The sequence below is a fragment of the Postia placenta genome (assembly GCF_002117355.1).
Source record: "Postia placenta MAD-698-R-SB12 unplaced genomic scaffold POSPLAscaffold_3, whole genome shotgun sequence".
NCBI lineage: Eukaryota > Fungi > Basidiomycota > Agaricomycetes > Polyporales > Adustoporiaceae > Rhodonia > Rhodonia placenta.
The window spans coordinates 559,997-567,698 of NW_020169834.1; the positions used below are offsets into that span (position 1 = coordinate 559,997).

The 7,702-nt window shown below is 54.1% G+C and overlaps 3 protein-coding genes and 1 non-coding gene across 4 annotated transcripts; 3 read left to right on the forward strand and 1 right to left on the reverse strand.

Annotated features, from left to right (window-relative positions):
• The first annotated feature begins 1,272 nt into the window (after window positions 1-1,272).
• On the forward strand, window positions 1,273-1,344 carry POSPLADRAFT_t34. Its single transcript has one exon. It is a non-coding gene; the product is annotated as a tRNA-Met (tRNA).
• Window positions 1,345-3,026: 1,682 nt separating this feature from the next.
• On the reverse strand, window positions 3,027-3,673 carry POSPLADRAFT_1134627 (hypothetical protein; the record flags this gene model as incomplete). Its single annotated transcript, XM_024484503.1, has 2 exons — window positions 3,027-3,113; window positions 3,209-3,673. Coding segments are annotated over 2 exons (552 nt in total), but the record flags the coding sequence as incomplete, so codon positions are not given.
• A 93-nt stretch (window positions 3,674-3,766) lies between these two features.
• On the forward strand, window positions 3,767-4,298 carry POSPLADRAFT_1111449 (hypothetical protein; the record flags this gene model as incomplete). Its single annotated transcript, XM_024483375.1, has 2 exons — window positions 3,767-3,828; window positions 4,193-4,298. Coding segments are annotated over 2 exons (168 nt in total), but the record flags the coding sequence as incomplete, so codon positions are not given.
• Window positions 4,299-5,098: 800 nt separating this feature from the next.
• On the forward strand, window positions 5,099-6,639 carry POSPLADRAFT_1135825 (hypothetical protein; the record flags this gene model as incomplete). The annotated part of the gene is made up of 2 exons (XM_024484616.1): window positions 5,099-5,662; window positions 6,511-6,639. The coding sequence occupies 2 exons, from the start codon at window positions 5,099-5,101 to the stop codon at window positions 6,637-6,639; spliced, it is 693 nt and encodes a 230-aa protein (XP_024341531.1).
• Window positions 6,640-7,702: the final 1,063 nt, after the last annotated feature.

The following is a 7,702-nucleotide window of genomic DNA, read 5'->3' on the forward strand; positions in this document are numbered from 1 at the left end:
CAAGAGGGAAAGATGTGAGAGTGTAGGGACAAGAAGTGGTCCGAAAATCGAAGAGATTGACTCTGTGGCGCGCTAGTAGTGTGTGTAGTTGACTGCTAGAGCGCGGGGCTCATAACCTATCAAAAAGGCGACGCAGGGAGCAGTTGCACAGGACTAGCACTGGGGGACTGAATGCCACAAGAGGGGCTGAAGTCGAAGTGGGTCACAGAAGTATGGATTAAAGGGTCGCTACAGAGCTCTTTATATACATGAGCAGGGGAAAGCATTCCCACGGCAGAACAATAGAAGAAAGAACAAAGCAGTCCAAAAGGAGAACAAGGGCCACTTGGCCACAGGAACAATGCAACAAAAGAAGTGTGGCCGGAGCTCTGCTCCGGTCCGAATGCTCCGCAACTGATGCAACCATGTGGTCACATGGTGTGGTGGCTCCCGCCACCGGGGGATCGTCCTAGGCCAACCAGGGGACTGTGGCAGAGCACGTTGTGACACGACGATGAGATCATGGAAGATCTCATTCATCATCGCCTGGAAGGTCGCGGGGGAATTGGTGAGGCCAAAGAACATCACCAGGGGCTCGTATAACCCTCGGTTGGTCACAAAGGCCGCTTTCCACTTGTTACCGGCTTTGATCCGGACATTGTTGTATCCCCATCGGACATCGAACTTCGTAAAGAGCGTAGCGCCGCGGAGCTTATCCACCATCTCAGCGATCAACGGCAGGGGGTAACGATTTTTGACGGTGATCGCATTCAACCGGCGGTAATCCTGCACGGGTCAAAGTGTTCCTTCCTTCTTTTTGATGAAGAAGAAGGGGGACGAGATGGGTGACTTCAATTCCCGTATGTAGCCCTTCGCTAGTTGCTCCTTTAGGAACTTGTCAAGTTCCTCCTGCTCATTGTTCGATAAGGGATACACCTTCGAGTGGAACGTCGAGTAGCCGGGCACGAGTTCGATTGCATGATCATAAGGCTTCCTTTCGGGTAGCCGTTCTGATGCTTCTTTGGAGAAGACATTCAGGAACTCGTGGTACTGTTTAGGTACCGATTCTTCGGCGGTCTTAACGACCTTCTTTTTAATCTCCTCCTCAGCGAACAGCTGGGAGTACGTATGCCCTGCTGTGACGAATAGCTGAGGGGCGCCGGGGAGCATGATACTGTCAAATGTGTGCTCTGACACATATGAGACGGTTAAGAACCTCTGAATCTATAATATAGATCATGTTCATACCCTTGAAGTAACGTATATGAGACTTCATGATTCCATAGTAACCAAGGTCCAATAGCTCAGTGGTAGAGCGCCCAGTGCATCTCTGGTAGGTCCCGGGTTCAAACCCTGGTTGTGCCGATCTTTTCATGCAGGTGTTGTGTAGTCAAATTCTGACAGATACCTTGCTCCCAGGCTTCGATCAAATCAGCCTTGTCCCACTCTACTTCCACCGGATCTTCTTCGGGTTCAAAGTCCAGGAGTACCTTGCTCCGGCAGGCACCTACGACCGACCGTTTGGACTTCGGCGAACGCCTGCGCACCGTGGGCCTGTCCCCCGTATCACGCGCAGTCGCTGCTTGCTCAATCCAGCCAGTCCTTTGGGCACTGCACGTTTCAGGGCATCATGATAACTTGAGGGAGCCTTTCTCCCAATCGATCTTGGGGTTGTGCTCGCGTAGCCAATCCAACCCAATGATCACATCTTCTGGACCGATGTCTGTGACCGTAAACACTGTTTTTTCGATGTGATCTCCTATCTGCATCTGTAGCACGGCTACTTCCGAGATGCTTCCGTCTTTGTTGAGTGTTCCATCAATATTGTAAAGCGGAATTGGTTCCTTTAATTTCCGCGTCCATACTCGATTCTCCATGATGAAACACTTATTGATGAACTTCGTGGTGGCTCCGCTGTCCATCATTGCAACTATGTCTTTGTGCCATCTTTCTCCTTTGAGGCGCACCGGGATGTGGAAATGCTGGGACCCGTGGTCCAACTCGTACACATTTGCGGTCGCCAATACATTGTACAGATTATTATTACGCGGCCCGATACGTGCGGCACGAAGCGCGGACCGGATCAAAAAGACTCTTCCTTCATCGCCCGATAATGCTCGAGCTCCTCGCGCATCGACTTCATCTGTGCTATCAAGTCTGCCAGCTCGGAACTTTCCGATTTCGCTGAAGTGGTGCTTGTACTCGCCGAGGATGATGTGATGGGGGCGCTTGTCGCTGCCTGGGTGGAACCCGAGGCAACCGTAGCCCGTGCATTGGCGCATTTTGTGTAAGGCTTGTCCTTACAGTTGGGGCACTCAAAACATCAGTACCCTTGCTTTCCGCAGCCGAAACAACTGCCGGGGAAGTCTCCTTTTCCGACGGCCGCATTGATGCTGGCCAAAGCTGCGTGTGACTGGGGTGCACCACCACGTGCCCCTCCACGCCCTCGACCTCGTGCCGAGAAGAAGTTGTTCAACTCGGGCCGACGGGTCTGGCTGATGTTGAGGATCTGCTCGACCTCGGTGGCGCGCTTCTCAGCGTCTTTCCACGTGGTGAAGGTCTCGAGCTCGATCTTGCGGTAGATGCGGGAGGGGATGCCGCTCAGGTACTTGTCGCGCAGTTCCAGGTCCCCATACCCAGAACGGTCCGCCGGACCCTTGAACAGCGCGGAGAATTCCGCGGCGGTGCGTTTTTCACGGACCGACTTGTCCGCGCAGAGCTTCGCCAACTCTACTTGTGCTGCCGCCTCGTCGTCGAGATTTCCGAAGCGAGCCTTGAAGGCGGCAGTGAAGGCTGCTTCGTTCTGAAACGGGGTCGTGACCCCTTGCACACGCATCTGCACCGACGCGAGTTGGGCGAAGTAAGGAGTGGCCCAGGCATGGGTGTCACCGTCGAGCAGGCTCAACGCAACTTGCACCTTGAGCTCGATGGTCGTCAACGACGTGTTGATCAACCAATAGATGCGGAGTTGCGACAAGAACCTGTCGCATTCGATGACGGTCTTGCCATCGTATCGGAGCGGGAGGAGGAGCTCCAAAGTCTCCTTATCAGGGGCGGCTGCGGGGGAGGACATTATCGGCGTCGGGGGGGACAGAGGACGCTGCGGGGGCGGAGGCGGCTGTGGTGGCCCTCCGCTGATCGGACTACGAGGGGAGCAAGTGCACGAGCGGCCTCGCGGCGGTGACGGCGGTGAAGGCGCCGGAGAAAGTCCGGTGAGGGGGTTACGTACATCAGGGACTGCTGACGTGGGGGCAAGCGCTGTCGGCGAGGTGGACCGAGCAGGATCCACGGACTCGGACTCCGAGACTCCTTCTTCACCTGCACCCTCCTCAGGCTCAGGCTCTGGCGCAGGGTCTGGAGGGAGATCTCCTCGAGCTTGACTGGACTCGGCGACAGTTTGGGGAAGGCGGGAGCTGGGGGAGACAGGGCGAGAATGCCGCGAGGCGGATCGAGATGCGAGGGTGCTGCGGGGACCAAGCAGATGTTGGGCCCTTCTGATTGGCTTGTAGCGCGGGTAGTCTTCTGCGATTGATCGGGGTGTCCGGTTGGGGCACGGCTGCTGTTCGCAACGGTAGAGGGCAGGCTCAGGGCCGTCTGGGAGGTAGACGTCGATGAGGTCCTGAGAGTCGAATGTGTGAACTTGACCTTGGCAGGCAGCCACGTTGGATGGGGGGAGGACAGGGAGGTGCGCATACTAAAAATGGCCGTGCTACACTAGCTTACGCTATGGCGCCCGAGAAGACCCTGAGGTTCGCAGTTCACGTGGGGCCCAGTACTGCTTTTGGCTAGTATGCAGCAGGAACCTAGACCACGCGTCCGTGAGAACAAGCACCGCCCACTGAAGTGCAGGTGCTGAAGAGTTCATTCCTCTAGGGGTGGCGATGTATGTAAGGCTATCTACGTATCGTATGTACCGTAGAGTATCGTAGGGGTGCGCACCACCCGACCTGTGGGAAAGGAAAGTGAATATAGAGAGTCCCGAGGGGACGCCGGCAGCTTGGGGAGTTTTGACCTAATGTCGCGACTTGAGGTCAAGCGACTGGAGAAAACCTGAAAGCTGGGGGGCATCTGACTGATTCTCACCGAAGCGATGGTGAGCAATGCTCAAACCTAAGGCTAGGGACAAGTAAATGCATTAGTTAGTAAGGTAAGAAAGGAATACAAATGAGGGCTTACTGACCTAGGGACAAGAGGTCGAAACTGAGGTCCCTAGGGCAGCAGAGGTTGGCTTATATACATGGGGAGATAAGGGCAGGCTGTGCGCACTGGTCCGTGCACAGCTGGTCCGTGCACAGCGTGCTGACGCGGCCCCGGGGGCCGGTGAGTCAGAGCGGCTGTGTCAGCGGAGCCCGAGCTGTGCCGTGCGCTGCCGCCCCATCTAATCTAATCGTACAGTAGATAATAACGTGTCCATATCAGGCATGTAGTACAGAGGTCGCAGGTTTGAGCCTGCGAAAAGGAAAAAATTAAAAAAAGGCTAGACGCCGTACCAACTCATGACAGGGATGGATCGTGGACCCACTGAGAGAGTGTAAGGATGAATGCTGAGATTGAGGGAGTGCCAAGTGCCGAGAAGCAGGGAGTGCGCGCAAGCCCTTGCTTGCTTTGCTCGAGGGTGTCACGAGTTGACACGGTGTCTAGCCATTTTTGAATTTTTTCCTTTTCACGGGCTTGAACCCGCGACCTTTATACTACATACCTGATATGGATGCATCACTATGTTGACAGACAAGCGCGTCCATACGCCCTACGTGAATATGCGCGCGCATGACGTTGCATTATTGCATCAGGATCAGCGTGATGTTGTTGCGCCCCTGGCGCCCCTGTTCCTGTCTGTAGATACCCCATCCTTTTCATTTAGCCCGCGCACCATAGATACAGGTGACTCACCCTACTACGGCATGCTATATACCTGTCATTTTCACAATGCGAGCTTCAGTCAATATTCTACTCACTGAAGCTCGTAAGTCCTTTTCTACCTCTAAGTACTGTACATATACTGATCTCCTGTAAAGTGACTGAACGTCGTTAGGTACAGTAATAGAGTCGATATTCTACTCACTGAAGCTCTGACCGAACATCGTTAAATCCTATGTCACTCATACCTCATTAAGAGGTTATGAGCCCCACCTCCTCTTATGAGTTCCAGCTCAATCCGAACAAGTCGACAACCAGCCGCATCCCAAAATTAATTGAGGATGGATCAAACTGGATCCTGTACAAGGAGCAGTTCTGTGCGGCCGTCTACACAAAAGGATTGGTGCAGTTCCTTGAAAACCACGACAAAGCTCCGGTCCCAACTACAGCTTCAGGCATAGATCCGGATGCCGACAAATGCTACGAGAGTGCGAATGATGTATGGGTCCCGAAGCATCAGTCCATACGGACGATGCTGTTCCAGACCTTGCCTGAATCCCTCAAGCTTCGGATTGCTTCCTTGCAGAAAGCCTCCGAAGCATGGCAGGTCATCGTAGATGAATACGACAACCAAGGGGAGTTTGTACAAGTCGAGTTGCTTCAACAAATGCATGCACTCTGGTGCGCGGAAGATAGCGACCCTTGCCCAACTCTGAACCAACTCGAGAAGGTCAGGTCAGAGTACACGATGGCTGGGGGTCAGCTCAGCGATATCGAATATAAGGCAATTATATTGTCTTGCCTTCCTATGTCGTATTGGGGTGTTGTACGTACAATTATTACCTCAGCTTGCATCTCGTCCCTTTCCCAGGCAGCAATCACTTCCTCGGTCACACCCACGACTCCTTCCTTGGGAATCAAACCTGTCGAGCTTATCCGTCAGATCAACGCAATCGCGCGTGATGAGTTCGCATTGAACGACTCATGATTGACAAGTGATGCCACACTCGTAGCCAGCAACACGGCAAAGTGCACCAACTGCAACAAGCCTGGTTACTCAAAGCCGGATTATTGGAGCAAGGGCGGAGGCAAGGAGGGACAAGGGCCAAGGAGCAAAGCCCAGAAGGCGAAGGCTAAGGTGAAGGGTTCAGGGGGAGAGACAGTGAAGACTGCATCAGCCCAAGATGGGGATACTTTTGCATTCGCAGTTGCGACCGATTTCGCAAAGGCCTCCCGCCAGAACCTACCCACTCTCATGCGTCTCCTTGACTCCGGAGCTAGTCGCCACTTTGATCCTTGCCGGGAGAATTTCATTACTTTCCAAGACATCATGCCGAAGCCAATCACGTCCGTCGATGGCTGCACTTTTCACGCCACTGGGGAGGGTGATGTCTAGGTGACCACCATTCATAATGGAAAGCCTACCCAGTTTGTCCTGCGTGATGTTCTCTATGCTCCGACAATGCCCTATGCCCTTATCTCCATCCATGCTGCGAACACTGGCCTCAGTGTCTGCTTCGAATGTGACGGCTGTCATGTTGTTGCTGCTGACGGGCAAACTTTGTTCATTGTTGCTGAGAAGAATGGTCTGTACCCCCTTGTTCACCCCCTCCAACGTCTCCCTCTGGTGGTGTAACTGCTTGAGCTGCCATCACTCCACTTACCTTGTCTGAGCTTCACCGCTGGATGGGCCATGCCTATGCTCCCGCCCTCCATGTGATGGTGAAGAACAATGTTGTCACTGGCCTCAAGCTTGAGGACACCGCCATCCCCTTCTGTGAAACATGCGCCAAGGCAAAGTAGGCCCGCGAGCCATTCCCAAAGGCGTGATCCAGCCCGCAGGCCACTCAATATGGTGAACGCCTCCACACCAACGTCTGGGGCCCCGCACCTGTATGAACCCCAGGCGGGAAATCCTACTATGTCCTTTTCCTTGACGATCACACAGACAAAGCCATCGTGCACTTGCTGTCTCAGAAGAGTGAGACCTTCTCCCGCTACAAGGCATATGCTGCATGGGTGAAAACACATCGAGGTGTTACTGCCATTAAGGACCTGCAGTGCGATCACGGTGGCGATGTCACAATGTGCTCTGCCACAGTCCCCTGGTCGGCCTAGGACGATCCCCCGGTGGCGGGAGCCACCACACCATGTGACCACATGGTTGCATCAGTTGCGGAGCATTCGGACCGGAGCAGAGCTCCGGCCACACTTCTTTTGTTGCATTGTTCCTGTGGCCAAGTGGCCCTTGTTCTCCTTTTGGACTGCTTTGTTCTTTCTTCTATTGTTCTGCCGTGGGAATGCTTTCCCCTGCTCATGTATATAAAGAGCTCTGTAGCGACCCTTTAATCCATACTTCTGTGACCCACTTCGACTTCAGCCCCACTTGTGGCATTCAGTCCTTCAGTGCTAGTTCTGTGCAACTGCTCCCTGCGTCGCCTTTTTGATAGGTTATGAGCCCCGCGCTCTAGCAGTCAACTACACACACTACTAGCGCGCCACAGAGTCAATCTCTTCGATTTTCGGACCACTTCTTGTCCCTACACTCTCACATCTTTCCCTCTTGCCACAATCTGCGCTTTCACTCTCTGCCACTCTGCTTGTGCCACAAATGTCGAACCACTCGTCCTCTCTCTCCTTCCCCAAGCTCAATGCCTCGAACTACAAGTCCTGGGCTGGGGACATGGCTGCCTGTCTGCGCTCTGCAGGCCTATGGCGCCTTGTCTCTGGTGCCCACCTCAAGCCACAGGCTGCGGACCCCAAAGCCCCCACTGAAGCGGAGGCCACACTACTGGAGAAGTGGGAGGTGGAGGAGGCAAAGGCTGCTGGGTGGTTGTATCTCATGGTTGAGGCGGACCAAAAGGTG